General features: G+C 46.1%; 1 protein-coding gene across 8 annotated transcripts in view; it reads right to left on the bottom strand.

Annotated features, from left to right (window-relative positions):
- CPAMD8 (C3 and PZP like alpha-2-macroglobulin domain containing 8) overlaps positions 1-17,477 on the bottom strand; it is a 77,251-nt gene that overhangs the window by 31,052 nt on the left and 28,722 nt on the right. For all 8 annotated transcript variants that reach the window (XR_009759496.1, XM_061601159.1, XM_061601161.1 and 5 more), the window contains 13 exons: positions 16,750-16,892; positions 14,766-14,828; positions 13,464-13,695; positions 8,997-9,150; positions 7,417-7,556; positions 6,575-6,626; positions 5,466-5,764; positions 3,722-3,947; positions 2,960-3,136; positions 2,531-2,612; positions 2,285-2,441; positions 1,895-1,969; positions 25-190 (listed from right to left, as the gene is read on the bottom strand). Coding sequence is in view for 7 of the 8 variants with exons in the window: in XM_061601159.1 (XP_061457143.1) it covers positions 25-190; positions 1,895-1,969; positions 2,285-2,441; positions 2,531-2,612; positions 2,960-3,136; positions 3,722-3,947; positions 5,466-5,764; positions 6,575-6,626; positions 7,417-7,556; positions 8,997-9,150; positions 13,464-13,695; positions 14,766-14,828; positions 16,750-16,892 (1,966 nt within the window). In the remaining variant the exon portion in view is untranslated. The remainder of the gene's footprint in view (positions 1-24; positions 191-1,894; positions 1,970-2,284; positions 2,442-2,530; positions 2,613-2,959; positions 3,137-3,721; positions 3,948-5,465; positions 5,765-6,574; positions 6,627-7,416; positions 7,557-8,996; positions 9,151-13,463; positions 13,696-14,765; positions 14,829-16,749; positions 16,893-17,477) is intronic.

Raw genomic sequence — 17,477 nt, 5'->3', positions numbered from 1 at the left:
GCACCCCAGACAGATGCAATTTACCTTGGGCGATGGCCATGCCATTCATCTTCCCCAGCACTGCAGCGGCTGAGAGGCTGCGCAGGAGCGTGAGGGCATAGGCGGTCAGGACGGTGGTGTATGGGTCCTCAGCCAAGTACACGTTGGCTTCCAAGAAGTGCTTTGCTTTGGCCACAGAGCCCTTTTCCCCCTAAGGAAACATGAGCACATAAGAACCTTGCCTCGTGACAGCATCAGGACCACTGGCTCCATCAAGCTTGGGGCTGCCTGCGCTGGCTGGCAGCAACGGGTCCCCAGGACTTCAGACTCAGGAGTCTTTTTCCTAGCCTTGGAGATGCCAAGGATTGAACCTGGGTCCGTTTCTTCAAAATAAAGCAAGATTCCAGTCCTTATGGTTCTGGGTAAAGGGCTGGTTGAAATAACAACACAAGGAAGTTGGCTTATACTGAGTCAGATCACTGGTCCATCTAGCTCAGTATTACCAACACTAGCTGGCAGCAGCTCCCCAGGGTTTCAGACTCAAGGGATCTTTCCAAGCCCTAACTGGGGATGCCAGCGATTGGACCTGGGACCTTCTGCATGCCAAACAGATGCTCTACCCCTGAGCTATGGTCCTTGCCCTAGGTGGGGCCTTGAGAGAGCCTCCCTCTATTCCCACCTAGGGATGCTATGGGGCAGGCAGCTGGGAGGCCTGCCAACAAGCCAATGCACCCCCGACATTTGCCTTATTTATTAGTAGTAGTACTATTATTAAAATGTATTACTCGCTTTTCTTCATAAGAATGAACCCAAAGCAACGTAAAATAAAAAGATTAAAATCAATATAAAGCTAACACAAATAAAAAGTTTAAAAAATACATGGTTTGATAAGAAGGTGGAAGAGAGGCCGCAATGTCAAAAGCCCTCCAAAAAATTAAGAGCTGAATGTCTGGGAGAAGAGGAATGTTTCTGCCGGGTGCATAAAGAGGGATAATGACAGCGCCCGGGGTGCCTCTTTGGGGAGAGTGTTCCGTAAGGGAGGGGCAACCACTGTGAAGGCCCGTTCCACTGTTGTTGCATTGTTGCACTGTGATAACATAGAGATAAAAATAATATCTAAACGTGGTTAACTTTAACAACCAAAAAAATAAGAACAGAAAAAATAGAAAGAGGACGGATATGTGTACAAGCATGCGTGAGCCTACACACACAGCCACACTCACACACACACATATATATGCTATATATTTGAGCAGTCAGTACATTAAATTATTCTTGAAGTTACTGAATTGTTTCCAATTACATATTTATTATTTATTAATAAAAATAAGAATAAGAATACTTATATGTCAGTTTCATAAAAGATACCAAAGAGGTTTATAACAGATATATAAACACAATTAAGAACACACAAATAAATCCCAAAACACCGGACAACTATTGCAGATTTTTTTTCTTAATTGCAAAATCCTGGTGGCATAGACAAAACGTTTGAAGGCTAACACAGAAGAGGCGCCTGGTGAATCTCTCTCAGAAGAGCAGACCACAGGGGGTGGGGTGGGGGGCAGAGTTGGGCCCACAACACTGTCAAAGTCAAGTGAGCTGCACTGACTCAGGGGACAGGTGGAGATGGAAATGTTCTTGAGTGTGATCACACCAGTAAATGACAAATTTATTCAATTTTTCAATAAATAAGTTATCTGATTGTTTACCTTCTCTTACTCTTACAATTCGCATCATAATTATTAATTGAACTTGTTAATTGTTTCTTACACCAAAAAGGACTCCCAAGTGACTTACAACAGTTTTAAGAGCACAAACAGAATATATATCTCAGTAAGAACATTGGGGGGGAAAACCCCAAACAACCCTCTGAAGAACAGCTGCAGCAGCATAAAGTTTTGGCTTTATTTACCTCAGAGGTCACTCCTGTCTCTAGCAGGGCAGCTACCACGTACGCGGTCAGCGAAATCTTCCCATGGACGCCCCCCTAGTGTCCAACACACATGCAAAACAAATCCATGGGAATGAAACAGCCTGGTGCCCCTTAGGCTAGAACTGTACCAGTCCCTCCCTCAATACCCAACTAAGGGCACTTGGCTGAAAATAATTTCGTGCAAAAGCTCCTTTTGCTTATTGCACAATAAGAGGTAAACATTTACATTGATGGCTCCGCCCACGTTTGACTCTGGCTCCACCCACCACTGGCATGTGGCCCCCAGAAAGTTACCTAGAAGAGAATGTGACCCTCAGGCTAAAAAACAGTTCCCCACCCCTGGGCCTTACCGCCCACCCCTTTAAATACCTGGATGTCCTTATTTAATATCCTGCCCATGGCTGGGAAGGAGCCGTCCTCCTTCTGGTGCTGAATGATCCAGTCTTTGGCGGCCAAGAGCTCCTTGGGGTCAATGAAAATTAAGCCCCGAGACTGGGCAAAAGACTTGAGCACGAAGGCCGTCAGCCTGGAAACACAGATGGCAGCCGGGCCATTAAGAGCCTCCGAGTGGCTCCCACGACGGAGGGTCCCCCGGCCCCCCGACTAGACACTTACCACATGCTGCCCGAGGAATCCCGCTCTCCAAAGGCGCTGTAGGAGCCATCTTGCCTCTTGTAGGTCAGCTGGCGCTGGTATCCTAGAGAGAAGGCGGATGGGGGGGGCGACAACATGCTGGAAGGGAGCAGCAGGAAGGCCAACCTGGTGCCCTCCAGAAGTCTTCGACTTCAGCCCCCCTCCACCCCAGCCGGGGCGGCCGTTTTGGACTAGCAACTCGCACCAGCCCCAGCTAGAATGACCACTTTGGACTGGCAACTCCCACTGGCTCTAGCCAGCAGCGCCCTGCCAGCTGGGGCTGATGAGAACCAAAGCATTTGGAGGGGACCGGGCTAGGGCTGGCAAAGGCGGCCTTACAGTGTTTGCTGGGGGGTGGGAGCAAAGCAAGTGGGACATTCCTCCGTCTGCTTCCCTACAAGAGTCAAGTACCTTGCACCAGGTAATCTGTGGCTTCCCTCTCGACCTCCGGGCTGAGCTGCTTGGTCTTTTCCAGGTACTTGAGAACGAAGATGTTGGGAGCAAAATGGATCATGTTCTGTTCCCCGCAGCCGAAGGGCAGCTGCAGTAGATTGTCCAGATTGTTCAGTGCTGGGCCCATCACATCCCCTGACAGCGCGACAAGAGAAGGGGGTCAGCCAGAAGGTGGGGTCCCAGCCCTCAACCTGAACACGGTCCACAAGTGGAGCACCATGGCAGGGACGGGGGACGCCTGTGGCCCTCCAGATGTCACCCGACTGCAGCTCTCACTGTCACCCCTGATCATTAGCCATGCTGGCATTATGATATTGGCAGTTTTATTTTCAATCCCTTTCCTACGGATCTCTAGCAAGGAATTCGCCTTTTTCACAGCTGCCACACACTGGGTCAATACTTCCATTGAGCTATCCATTATGAGCTAAATCATTCCTGGTCAGTCACCGCCAGTTCTGACCCCATGAGCGTATATGTGGAATTAAGATTTTTTTGCCTGACATGCATCATCTTACACCCATTTACACTGAAATGCATTTGCCATTCTACCGCCCATTCACCCAGTTAAGGAGCTCTGCACAGTCCCTCTTCGTTTTAACCACCCTGAGCAATTTGGCATCCTCATCAAACTTAGCTGGGCGCTTCCTGCCCTGTTCTGAGGGCATCCTCCCACCAAGAGCCTGTGCCGTGTCATGCCCTCCCACCCCCATGGGCCGGTACCGATGACAGAAGCAGTGGCTCTCTCTGATCCTGGGATCACATTGTGAGGAACGCCCAGGGTAAAGGCTTTGTTGTGATTCTCGTCTGCCTCCTTCCTCCTCCAGATTCTGAACTCGCCCATGGAGCCCCAGCCGGTGGAAAAACCAACATATTTCACCTCCAGCTGCTGGGGGGCAGCCCAGGCCACGATGACAGACTCATTGAGGGCAGAGGAGCCATGGCCCACCTGCGAGGAATAAAATAAGCCACACAGATCCCGGGGGGGGGGGAGAGAGAGAGAGAGAGAGGTCTATAAGGGACATGCCAAGATACGCCGTCAGTCAGGAGTGTCTGCACTGATTGGCAGCAACTCTCCAGGTTTTAGACTCATTGTTGGCATAACCTCCCCCACAAACAAAGGCTGGCAGGTCCTGCTTGGGGGCACATTGTGGTTGGAGAAAGAGGGTGCTGAGGTTGATGAGCCGCCTTTGGCCAGATCCACCTGCTGCGGGGGGGGCGGCGCTTGTGATGCCCCTGTGAATGTTGTACATTAATTATGGTAAGTGTTGGTTTTGTAGGGTAAATGTGGTAAGTAGAGTGAGTGAGAGGGGGAAGTACATGGGCTGCAATGTTGAGGAATGCTGAGTGGTGATTGGCTGAGCGTCTGGGTGGTTGAAGCTATCAATGAAAAGTTGGAGGGTTGTTGGTGGTTGTGGGTTTTGGAGGGGTAGATTTGTGTTTAGGTGGGTAGAGAGGCAGGTTTTGGGACTAAGAGATATAAAGAGAAAACTATTGTATGTAACCACACGCATGTTGACTGAACTTAAAGAAATCTTCTTTATTCCTTGTGTTATTAAATAAATAGTTTTTGTTTAACAGCATGCCTGATCCTTGGCTGGGATATTTCAGACTTGAAGGGTGGGCAGAGCAAATACCAAAACCGGGAACAGTCTCAATGGTGGCAGCGGTGAAGGGATAGTGTAACAGCAGCAGGTATCCAAAAGCAATGCAGGGCTGTAATCTTTAAAGGCAGAGAGATACAGGGGGGGTTGTGCACCCAGACACTATGTAGCAATCTGTGGAGGAGACTAAGGCACAGTCTCAGCGCTGTATTGCATTACTGACTGTCAGCGCCTAGTAGTGGGATCATGAGAGACCTGTGTTGGGGCCAGTGTGAGAGATCCATTACAAGACAAGACCCAGAGTAGGGCTCTGACAGCGCTCTCCTTACATTCCTAGGCTTGTCAGTATTTTGTGGGAGGGACCCCATTCCATTCAAGTGGATTACAGCGCTCTGCTGACTCTTTAAAATCCTCTTTAAAAAAGCACAACAGAATGCACTTTTTGCAGTGAGAAAAGCCTTGGGGAGAGGTGGCATGAATGAATGATGAACAGGAAGATGTAAGAACATCCTTCAAGCAAATCAGGAAGCATGTTGGTCATCTGGGAAAGCACCGTGTGGGTAGGCACATGCGTGTGTGTGTGAGAGATTCTCTCATTTCCTCCCACAATCAGAGCAAATGCTCAATAAATATATGTATTAGATTTATATTGCCTATCCTCTGCTTGAGCTTTGCGCAAGCCAATCAGGAGGAATGCAACCACCCTGCAAACAAAACAGAGCAAACGCTCAATAAATAGGAGGAGCCCCATGGCCTGAAGGATTTTGGCTGCCTCTACCTGGCAAATTAGCCGAGGCTGAAAAAAGGCATCCCAAGACACTCTCCAGGGTTCCAGACATCCAGGAGATGCCAACATCTCTCACCTGGATGATCCCATTGGCCCAGCTGACCCAGAAACTCCGGAATCCATCCCAGGAGAGGATGCCGGGGCTCTCCACGCTGGCCACCGCCTCGCCCATCTTGCTGGTGCAGATCCAGGTCTTGGTGTTCTGCTGCCCACCAAGGACAATTTCCATCATCTCAGCCATATCGTGGGGGCTGGAGGACAAGGCGATGTGGGCGTTGTTGTGAGCCTTGATGGCCACGTCGAAGCGCACCATGCGGGCTGGTGTCTGCACATACTGGTATTCGTATTCATTAGGAGTGGAAATGTGAATTTTCTCTAGTCAAAAATAAACCAGAAACGCCATCAGTGTTCAGCCTCACCCACAGTGCCGCTTGGTCAAATGCACATTTTCTGAGCAAAGGCCACAGGCACACGCACACAGAGGGAGCAGCCTTATATGAATCAGGACACTGGTGCGGTCCACACAGCTCAGCACTGCCTATGCCACTGTTCTTCAGCCTTGTAGTCGGACAACATCTGGAGACTCAACTCCCATCAACCCCACCCAGCTTAGCCAATGGCCAAGAAAGATGGGAGATGTAGTCTGACAACATCTGGGAATCCAAGGTGGAAGAACAGCAGCTCTCCAGGGTTTCAAACTAGGGAGTCCTTCCTAGCCCTGCAAGGAGATGCTGGGGGCCTTCTGCATGCAAAACAAGCACTCTACCACTGAGCTATGGCCCTTTCCTGAAAAAGAAAGATTCTAGTCCTCATGATTCCAAACAAAGGTCAGGATTTAGGGAGTTGCTGTACGCCACCATAGACTACTGGTCTGCCCAATTCAGTGTTGTCTGCACTGATCTGCCCTGAGGAACCGCAGACTCCAGCTGGCAAACAGTTGCCACTCCTGTGCTGAGAAGTGTCTTGTTTCCCCCTTTACACGCTGGGCTGCCTCACAAGTACCTCCACCCCCTACTAGTGGCCTTTGGGTGCTCTGCAGTGCCACGAGCGGCCCACGGCTGTCTCTCTTGCTGCTCTGGTTGCCTAGTGCCTCGAGTCACCAAAAGAGTGGAGAATCACAACTGAAGGGAAAGCGGGGGAAAGAGAAAATTATTTCAGCTGGAGGAGAGAGATGGTGACGCTTACCGTTAGGACAGAAGAAGACGCTGTAAGTATACTCTCTGGCCAGTCCCTCTGCCTGCAGAAAAGCAGAAACTGTCAGCCCCCCCCACACACACCCCAAAACTTGAAGAAAGTGCAATGTCAGCAATCAGATTTTTGAAAGGCCACAGAAGGCAACTCAGCTGTTGTTTCCCATCCAAATCCCCCCAGATACAATCCAGTCAACTTGCACCCAGCCCCCCCCGGGGGGCAGTTCCTCTTCAATTCTTTTACTCCCAATTAATTTCCCCAACAGATCCTGCTCAAAATCAATTCACTTCCACCCCCACCCATTCATTCCCATTCCCCAAATAATCTCCAGGTAAAGTCATCTTAAATTTAGGTATTCCACCTAATTCATATTCTAGTTCCCAAACTTCTTCTCCCACAGATCACTTGAAAGTTGCCGATGGTCTTGGCCAGCCACGTAATGATTTCCCTGTCTGTCGTGGCAATTGTAACGTGCTGCTCTAGACGATCTGCGTGGCTTTTAGCTATGTTTTAATTGTGGCTTTTCTTCTTTATATTGCATTTTATAGAATTACAAAATTCAAATTGTAATATGATAAAACACAATAGAATAAATAAAAGAAGCAATTAAAAATAGAATTGAAAACCAATTATGAATATTTAATGTGGGCGTGCTGCGGACCCCCTGAATGAAGCTCATCCACAGACCACAGTTGGGGAACCCCTCTTCTAAATCACCCCACTTCAATTTCCCCCAAAATTTGTTACCCACCCAGAAACACTTGGGAACACTTAGATCCAGGACCTGTGCCACATGGGCCCATCCACAGCAAGACCCTGCCCTGCCCTCTCTGTACCTCAACAAGGATGCTCCTGCGGACATAGTCCACCCCAAGAGGGGCCCTCTTGTCCATGTGCCCATCTTCAGAGCGCTTCCCGTTCTTCACAAATGGCATGTTATCCTGGCAACAACTCCCAGGGTAAGCAAATGCTTTTGCTAAAGAGAGGAGAAAGAAAGAAGCAGGTCTTCAAGAAGCTCTCATTCCTCTCCCTGAGCAAAACACCTAGAACTGGGGGGCTGGAGGAACATTGAGAGGAGCATTGGAAACATCAGAAGAGCCCCGAGGCAGCTGGTCCAGGCCAACAGGGTCCATCTAATCCAGCATCTTCTTCTCACTGTGGCAAACCAGACACACCCCAACAGGACACCCACAAGCAGGACCCAAGTGCAACGGCAACTCTCCCCACTTGGGATCCACAACAACTGGTAGTCAGAGCAGCCCCAGTGAAATAAACTAACTTAGACTAACCGAGGTCTATTAATTTAAATGGGGTACTCTGAGTAGGATTTAGTCTCTGACAGCAGTGGGAGAATACTGCCCCTGTGGCTAGTAGCCACTAGTGTGGCCTTGTCCTCCTTCATGCATTTGTCTAATCCAACTCCAAGCTGGCCATCACTGCGTCCCCTGGGAGCAAATTCCACAGTTTAACTTTTTAACTCTTCTGCCTTTCTGCATTTAAATACTTGTATTTGTATGACTGGTCATTGACTATAAACAATAAAATTTAACTGTGTGCTACGTGAAGAAGTTTTCTTTCTTTTATCTGTCCTTAATCCTCCAACATTCAGCTTCATTGGATGGCCCAAAAGTTCTCATTTTATGGGGGGGGGGAACGTCTCTCTCTCCACTCTCTCCATGCCATGCATAATTTCATTCACTCCTATCATGTTGTCTGACTCGATTTTTCTCTAAACCAAAAGCCCCAAATGCTGCAACATTTCCTCATAGGGGAGGCTTGCTCCATGCCCTCAATCATTCTAGTTGCCCTTTGCTGAACCTTTTCCAGCTCTACAATCTCCTTTTTTGAGGCGACCAGAACTGTATGCAGTATTCCAAATGCGGCCACACATTAGATTTATACAATGGCATTATGATATCAGCAGTTTTATTTCCAATACCTTTCCTAATGATCCCTAGCATGGAAATTGCCTTTTTCACAGCTGCCGCACGCTGGGACAACGTCGTCATTGGGTGATCCACTACGACGCCCTCCCCCCAAGGTCTTCAGTTCCTGGTCAGTCACTGCCAGTGTGAGTGTCTGAGTGTAGATGTGAAATGTGTAAAGTGATGCACATGTTGCTCTGAAGAAATCACTTCACACTTGCTTACATGAAACGTGCATCTGCCATTTTTACTGCCCACTCACCCACTTTGGAGAGATCCTTTGGATCTCCATCTGCTCGTTCCCTTTAGCAGTCTATGGGTGACAAGCTACCCATTTTCAGGAAGAGGCGGGACAGACACGAAATATACACTCAGCAGAAGTAGCTGCATGCAAGCAAAGATCCTCTCTGTGTTTCCCAGGGAGTGGCAGAGCCCCCAAAAGGCTGCTGGGAGAATCCAGATGGGGCAAAGCGTCCATTCAAAAAGGGTACCTGTGATGTTGGTCTGCCCCAGTTCTGTGAAGGCAAGGACTATGGACATGGGCTTCGCTTCGCCAGGAGCCACACACTTCTTCCTGGCCAGGTGATGCTTCCCAGGATGTCCCACAAAGTTGATCCCTTTGAGCACGGAGATCTTCACATGGACCTGTGCACAGAGATGGACAGATCTGGCAATCTCCGTTTCTCATTTTTGTCATCTTAAATTCAGTTCTCCACATTTTTACAGCAATATATGTTTTTTCCTGTTTATATTCTCATGAAAATTTATCAGCACATTTCTGCAAGCAATTTCCCCTAACAGCGTGTTTTTGTATGTTACTTTCATTAACATCTGTATTTTTGTACACATCACTTGGCTAGAGAACTGCAATTAACCCATTAATTTCAGTGAAACTGCATTGCAAAATTTGTAAAAGTGTGAATTTTGATGGATGGCTGTGATCTGGTTCGCTTAATGGTTTGAGAAGTAGTTTTGTAATAAAATGCAAATAAAACCAAATCCCTGCCCACATCCCTAGCACAGCTATGGAAACAACAGATGCTGAACCACAGTCATTGGGTACCAGATCACCCACTCCCTGAGGCTGTCATCTAAAGGCCGATTATTGTTTAAAAACATTTATTTAATTAATCTACCCTTCCAAGAAATCAGTCCTCCAGTGCAGCAGCACCTACACTTTGGAACTCCCTGCTTGTTGATATTTAGGTAGGCCTCTTTGCTGTATTGTTTTCAGTAGCTGCTAAAACCCTTTTTGTTTATAAGGAAGCATTTATAAGCATTTATAAGGATTTACAGATGTGTAAATTTGACTTCTGACAAAAATGGAAACAGGAGCAGAAACAGCCCGTTTGTTTATTATCCAGCGATATACCAAACAGTGTTCACCACTGTTGCTTTCTTCAGTCTGCAAACAATATGTAATTGATTCTGTCCCCCCCTCACCCGCATTTAAACAGTGTTTCCACTGAAATGGGGTGGAAATCATTACAAATTTAACATAAATCATGCTGTAACTTAGGTAAATAATTACAGGTGACATTCAGTGCTAGTCTTACTCAGAATAGTCCCACTGAAGTTAACAGGCATGACTAACAGGTTCATTAATTTCACTGGATTCACGCTGAACAGATCTTAGTTGAATACAACCCTACATAAATTATGTGAAATAATGTAGATCACAAGCTGACTATGAGCCAACAGTGCCATGTGGCTGCAAAAAAGGCAAATACAAAAAAGCCCCCCCCCCAAAAAAGGCAAAAGGAACTGGCTGAAGAACTCTTGGAACCACTGTCTATCATCTTTGCGAAATCATGGAGGACTGGTGAAATGCCAGATGACTGGAGGAGGGCTAATGTTGTCCCTATCTTCAAAAAGGGCAAAAAGGAGGAAGCTGGGAACTACAGCCCAATCAGCCTGACATTCTGGAGATTATACAGTGGTCAAGCTGTAAGGACCTTGGAAACAATGCAGTGATTACTAGAAGCCAACATGGATTTATCAAGAACAAATCCTGCCGGACTAATCTTATCTCGTTTTTTGATTGGGGAACCTCCCTTGTAGACTGTGGGAATGCTGTGAACATAATATATCTAGACTTCAGCAAAGCCCCTTCCAACTCTACTATTCTAGGATTCTATGATTTTGGGGAAAGCAAGCTGCAACAGAACAATGTTGATTGCGATGGAGAGAGGTTGGAACGGAAATCGCTGCCCTCTTCCATCCCTAGAGCTGCCTCTTCAAAGGAAGCAAAAATTCTCAAGAGATATCTGAAGCTATAAACAAAATTAAATCAGGAAAGGCGCCAGGACCAGATGGGTTATCTGCAATGTACTACAAATGTTTGGAGGAAGAACTCTTGCTACCTTTACAGTATACAATGAATTCTATTTTGCGAGAGGGAAGGATACCGGATAGTTGGAAAAATGCTAACATAACATTAATACCTAAAGAGGAGCAAGATTTAACTAGAACAAAAAATTATCGGCCGATATCTCTATTGAATAATGACTATAAAATTTTTACAATGATCTTGGCAGAAAGAATGAAAATAATATTGCAACAATTTATCCAGGAAAATCAATCAGGGTTTTTACCTAAAAGACAATTACGTGATAACGTCAGGAATGTCTTGAATGTGTTGGAATATTTAGAACAACGAAATGATAAACAAGCAGCTTTGATTTTCTTAGATGCTGAGAAAGCATTTGATAATTTGAATTGGAAATTTATGTTTCAGGTTTTGGAGCAAATGGATTTTGGAGACAATTTTATAAAATGGATTAGATCGATTTATACATCTCAGAAGGCTCAGATAATTGTTAAAGGAGATTTAACGGATTCATGTGAAATACAAAAGGGTACAAGACAGGGATGTCCATTATCTCCCCTTCTATTTATTCTGGTTTTAGAAGTGCTGCTTAGAGATATAAGGCAAGATAAAAGGATTCCGGGATTAAAGATAAAAAAAGAAGAATATAAACTGAGAGCATTTGCTGATGATTTGATAATTGTATTAGAAAACCCTTTGGAAGAAATTAATGTATTGATGGACAAATTAAAAGAATTTGGACCGTTAGCAGGATTTAAGATCAACAATCAAAAAACAAAGATGTTGGTGAAAAATTTAACTTTAAGGGAACAGAAAGAGTTAATGGACAAGACAGATTTTACAATAGAGAAAAAGTTGAAATATTTAGGTATCATTATGACAAATAAAAATTCAAAGTTGTTTCATAATAATTATGAAAAATTATGGACAGAGATTAAGAAAGATCTGCTAAGATGGGATAAACTACAATTGTCATTAATGGGTAGAATATCTGTGATAAAAATGAATGTATTACCGAGAATGATGTTTTTGTTTCAAACAATACCTGTAATATCCTCTGATTTACCTTTTAAACAATGGCAAAAAGATATCTCTAAATTTGTATGGCAAGGAAAAAAACCAAGAGTTAAATTTAAATTACTACAAGACGCCAAAGAAAGAGGAGGACTGGGATTACCAAATCTGAGACTTTATTTTGCTGCCTGCTGTCTAGTCTGGATAAAGGAATGGATTTTATTGAGGAATAAAAGACTATTGGATTTGGAGGGCCATAACCTGAAGTGGGGATGGCATGGATATCTATGGTATGACAAAGTAAAAGTAAATGTAGACTTTAATAATCATTTTATAAGACGTCCTCTGTTGAAAATATGGAATAGATATAAACCAAGGTTCTATTCGAAAATACCATTATGTGTCTCAAGTCAAGAAGCGTTTTACAGAAGAGAAATGGCTGGAAAAGAGAAATGGTTAACTTATCAAGAACTATTAGAAAATGTACATGGAGTATAATGAAAGAGAGAGAACAACTGATAAAGGAAGGATATAGTTCTCAATGGTTTGCCTATTTACAATTGTTAGAAAGATATAAAATGGATAAGAAAATGTATGGGTTTGAAATAAGTAAATCTGATTTTGAAATAGGTTTGTGTACAAATGATGAAAATACAATTGCGAAAATGTATAAACTCTTACTGAAAATGGATATGGAAGAAGAACAAGTAAAAGAGTGTAAAAGAGTGGGCAAAAAATTTTGGTTATAACATACAAATGGATCAATGGGAAAATATGTGGAAAAAAGGTTTGAGATTTACATTATGCTGTAATCTCAAAGAAAATTTCTATAAAATGATGTACGGTTGGTACATGACTCCAGAAAAGTTGTCAAAAATGTATAGTAATGTTTCTAATGTTTGTTGGAAATGTAAACAACAAGAAGGATCATTTTATCATATGTGGTGGCTGTGTAAAAAGGCAAAATCATTTTGGGCACAGATAGGTAGGATGATGCAAAAAATTCTAAAGATAAATATTCAGTCAAAACCAGAATTTTTTTTATTGGGTTTTATGGATAAACAAATAGAAAAGAAATATGGAAGAATAATATTATATATGATTACGGCAGCAAGATTATTATATGCACAAAAGTGGAAAATGGAATCAACACCAACAACGGAAGAATGGCTATTGAAATTAATGGACTTAGTAGAGATGGATAAATTGGCATGTCTACCTAGAGAAAAATCGACAGAAACATTTCTTAAGGAATGGAAGCCTCTCTTAGACTTTTTGTTGAAAGATCAAAATAAAATGATGATATTGGGATTTGACGATTAACTAAGATAGCCTATGGAGAAAAGTGATCCTGTATGTATATATTAAGGGACAGGTTTGATGTATATTATATACTCATAGCTGATCTGCGACAAATCGGAAGTCAACTATTTTATTTTTATTTTTTTTGTTGTATTGTTATGTTTTTTGACTTTGTTTTGTTTGTCTTTTGAAAAATTTGAATAAAAATTAAAAAAACAAAGGAAGCAAAAATTCTCAAGCACCGCCACAGCAACCAGGAGATTTTCTTTGCAAGCTCCACCTTTCCTGGCAAGGCCCAGGGCAGGAGCCTCACCTCCAAGCACACCGGCAGGTAATTGTGAATCGTCAGGGGAATCTTGGTCTGCTCTCCACGGATGACGCGGTACGGGAGGGCAAACTCTCCAAAGAAAGGCTTGAAGGCCCTCAGCTCGGCCTGTTTTGCCAGGCCCAGCCCTCTCTCCTCGGAGACCCCAATGGCTTCTGTCAGCCATGTGGTGATGGAGCCAGGAACTTCTACGTGGAGCTGAGCTTCTCCTGAGACATTGCTGTGTTGGAAAGAAAAACAAAGAGAAACAGAAGAGAAAGAAGGGCAAGAGGAGTAATTGGGAGGAAACACCAGAATCTGAGGATTGTTGCCAATTAAACTGCTCAGAGTAGCCCCACTGAAATTAATGAATTTTAGTTAGTCATACCCCTTCATTTCAACGGATCTACTCTAATGTTGGTGTACAGCCCTGAGTCCTGGCCACTTTTCCACCAGAAATGACAGGGCTGAAAGCTCAGAGGAATTTATTTGGTGGGGGTGGGGGTATGAACTGTTTGACAATGGCACGGACAGCCTGGGAGGGTGATGGATTCTCTAGGTTTTTAAGCAGAGGCTGGGTGGCCCCACTTATCAGGGATGATGAAATGCATTGGCAGAGGGTAAGACTAGATGGCCTTGAGAGGACCTTCCAACTGTGTGACTCCAGATTTGGAAAATCTGAGCCATCTCAGATACACTGGGCAGAATACAATGTTTGTCCTGCTCAGAGTAGACCCACTGAAACTTGGGTCCGTTAATCTCAACGGATTTACTCTGAGTAGAAGCTACCTGGAGACAACCCATATCCCCAAAAATACACAGCTGGTGAAGTCTGGAGCCTGGGAGAGCTGTGGGATTCCCTCCCCCTCAAGGCGCACCTGGCACCTTCACTGTGCAGTTTCCATTGCATGCTGAAGATGCACCTCTTTCACTTGCCCTAGCCTTGCGACTGGGACCTTATGTCAAAGGGTGGGAAGGGAATCAAATTAATAATAATAATCAGAAGAGTCAAGTTTTCACATGATCAGAGCAACAGACAGCTTGACTCTGCCCCCAGCCCCCCAAACACAAAGGCCTTCAAGCTGCAGGGAAGAAATTGCTCTGGATTTCAGCTGCTGGGAGTCACAAGCTGCAGGGAGTTGCGGTTGTGCTCAGGTCCTGCTTGGGGGCCTTTTCTGGTTGGCTGCTGTGGGAGGTTGGACTGGACAGGCCACTTCTTAAAAGCAAAGATATGTCAGGGTCAAAGCAGAGGGGCAGAAATCTCTGGCCTGTTCCCATGCCAGGCTGATGGGAGGTCGACCCCAAAGGTACCTGACATTTAAGCACTGCCACAGCCACGTCTCAGGGAAAAAGGTTCTTTTCTTCTTATCTGCTCTGTCAAAGGCAAGAAATAAAGTATGATTTATTTACTGTTTGTTTGTTTATTACATTTGTATACCACCCCATAGCTGAAGCTCTCTGGGTGGTTTGCAACAATTAAAAACATGAAAAACAAATATACAAATTTAAAAACACATTTTTAAAAACAATTTAAAAAGCACATGCTAAAATTTATATCCCACCCTTCCTCCCAGGAGCTCAGGGTGGCAAACAAAAATACTAAAAATGCTCCAAAACACCTTAAAAACAAAATTCTTGAGTGGATTTTGAATCACTCTTAATATGATATTATAATGCCTATTCCATCCCCTTTGTTCTTTCAGGTTGGGTTTTTTGGGGGAGGGAGTTGTGTTGTTTGTCTTGCATTGTACTAAAATCTCAATAAAGATGGTTAAAAAAAATGTGGCAGGTGGTGGTGGTGGGGAGGCCAATGGGACATTGGAAAATACTCCGTTTCAGAAACAGAGATGGGTGCCCTTTGGAAGAGGTGGAGATGCCCTCTGTGCCCTCCAGGGGCTGCTGGACTACAGACTCCCATCATCACCCCTGCCCACACTGACTGCTGGGAGTTCTGAGGGAGGCACAGGTTCCCCCTTTCAGAAGGCCTGCCCCCCATCCCACACCGCCAGGCAGTCCATGATGCCCAATCCCACCTCGTGGCTGTTAGGGACGCAGGAAATGTCCCATACTGAGTCAGCCCACCTAGTTCAAGACTGCAAACACTGACTGGCAGCAGCAACCCAGGCTTTTCAGGCAGGGGGGACATTCTCAGCCCTACCTGGAGATGCCGGAGAGAAGCTGGGGCCTTCTGCATGCAAAGCTCTCTCTTAGGGGCTCTACCACTAAGCGACAACCTTTCCCCTACAAATAAAGCAAGATTCTACTCCTCATGAATCTAAATAAAAGAGCTGATTTAAATAGGAGCAAACATGTCTTGTACAGAGTTCATCAAGCTCAGTTTTGTCTACACTGACTGGCAGCTACTCTCCAGGGCCTCAGGCAGGGGTCTTTTCCCAGCCCTTACCTGGAGATGCCGTTGGGGGTTCAACCCAGGACCTTCTGCATGCAAAGCAGGGGCTCTACCAGTGAGCTGCGACTGCTCCCTCTCAGCCCAGCCTCCTAGCCAGCGACTTGGCAGGCAGGCAGCACGTGAGCAATGTTCTTCACCTCCCCCCATGGAAAGCACAGCCTCCTTGCCCCCCCCACACACATCTGCTTCCACACTGGTACGGCTAATTGTTTCCATTCCCAGCAAAGTGGGGGGAGCGACAGCACACACAATGGCACAATCAGACTTTCCACATCCCCCCCCCCGCCACCAGCTCCTGATTCCCTTTTCTGGGGCCAACTGGCATCTCGCGATCAGGCTCTGCCACCCGCTGCGATAAAGAGCAGGTGGCAGCCATGGTGCCCAGAACAAGCAACAACAGTGGCAGTGCCCGTGTTGCATCTCTGGGATCACAGCAAGCTGCGGCTTCCCACCAGCGGGGCTCTGGGGCCCGGCCAAATGACATGGCTGGCCAGGCCTGAAACCCCTGAGCCCGTGGCTCAAAGTGTGTTTATGGCCCCGTCCGCACCACACCTGTATCTACAGCACACTTGCACCACTTTAAACAGTCAGGTTCCCCGTCGGTGCCCCCCTCAAGTGTAGTTTGCAAAGAGTGCTGAGAGTTGTTCCCCTTTCAGGGCTCCAATTCCCAGAGTGGTCTAACAAGTCAATCCCCTTCCCAGGGAACTCTGGGAATTGTAGTTCTCCTAAGAACTCTCTGCACCCTTCACAAACTACTCTTCCCAGGATTCTTTGGGGGTGTGGGGAGCCAAAATAGCTTAAAGCGGTATAACAGCGCATCAAACGGTGTGGTGTAGATGTGGCCTCACTAGCCACACATTTTCTGAAGGCAGAGAAGACTCTTACCTCGACACGGCTTTGGATGGGGCGGAAGCAACGAGGGTCCCCGTGTGTGGTTGGAAGGCCGGGACAGCCTCATCGTTATACATGCCGCCATGCTGCCTGTGGTTCAAGCTGACGCGGTCAGTCATGACAACCAAACCGGTTTCCTAGGCAACAAGAGACGACGACAACAACAACAGAAAAAAAAGGAGCCTGCGGTCCTTCTTAGGTCACGGATTCAGCAGACTCCTCTGGGGAATACCCCATCTGTTCTGACCTCCCCTCATATCTGTGGCCAATTTGGCACAGAATGGCACAAAACGTCTGTTACCAGGGAAATACTTAGCTGTTGCAGGGGCCTTGCCCCGGAGGAACCAGGTGCTGCTTGGAAGGGAATTTCCAGGCAAGGGCACCAGGTGGGAAAATAAATAAGCACCACTTTCCGCGAGGGCGGCAGAGACTCCCCGATGCTGGCAAGAGGTCAAGGCAAAGGCTCTCCTCCCTCAGAGCTGCCTCCGTCCAAGCCCCACGTGGCAGAGGAGAGACCTGAGGGAAAGCGACTGCTAGCAGACTCCCTTCCCCAGGCTGGACCCCACTGGAGGAAACAGCAGGGCAGCAGATTTCGGGGAGACATGAGGAGACCTTTCATGGGCAGGGCACAGGTTGCCCCCGCCTCCTCTCCTCCGCCACTGAGACAGGCACGGGAAGAGAGGATGCTTGCCTTAGGCAGAGTCAGGCCCGTGGACCACCCT

The sequence above is a fragment of the Rhineura floridana genome, chromosome 18 (assembly GCF_030035675.1).
Source record: "Rhineura floridana isolate rRhiFlo1 chromosome 18, rRhiFlo1.hap2, whole genome shotgun sequence".
In the NCBI taxonomy this organism is placed as follows: domain Eukaryota; kingdom Metazoa; phylum Chordata; class Lepidosauria; order Squamata; family Rhineuridae; genus Rhineura; species Rhineura floridana.
This window is presented reverse-complemented; position numbering and strand designations above follow the sequence as displayed.